This window comes from Penaeus monodon, chromosome 34 (assembly GCF_015228065.2).
Source record: "Penaeus monodon isolate SGIC_2016 chromosome 34, NSTDA_Pmon_1, whole genome shotgun sequence".
In the NCBI taxonomy this organism is placed as follows: domain Eukaryota; kingdom Metazoa; phylum Arthropoda; class Malacostraca; order Decapoda; family Penaeidae; genus Penaeus; species Penaeus monodon.
In genome coordinates this window covers 32,470,510-32,470,752 of record NC_051419.1, presented here as the reverse complement: position 1 = coordinate 32,470,752, position 243 = coordinate 32,470,510, and the positions used below count along the sequence as shown (strand labels likewise).

The window sequence follows — 243 nt, the reverse complement described above, 5'->3', positions numbered from 1 at the left end:
ATTTTGTATGAAAATCGAGAAAGTATCGACATCAATTCATGAATATTGGCACGTTTCAGGCACCCCTTTCTGGGGTCTTACTGACATGAGTGCTCCGTCCCAGGAACCCAACGGAGGAACCAGCGAGAACTGCCTCGCGATCGGTGGTTTTTACAATTTCAGGGATTATTCATGCGGTTCAAGGTTCAACCCACTGTGTGTCTATACGGGATGAACAAATGGCATGAGATCTACAAGAAAATT

General features: G+C 44.9%; 1 protein-coding gene across 1 annotated transcript in view; it reads left to right on the top strand.

The window, feature by feature from the left end:
• The window catches only part of LOC119594743 (macrophage mannose receptor 1-like), a gene marked incomplete in the record, with an annotated part of 4,860 nt that overhangs the window by 4,292 nt on the left and 325 nt on the right, over nt 1–243 (top strand). The window contains 1 exon segment of the mRNA XM_037943832.1: nt 60–243. Coding sequence (XP_037799760.1) covers nt 60–214 — 155 coding nt within the window.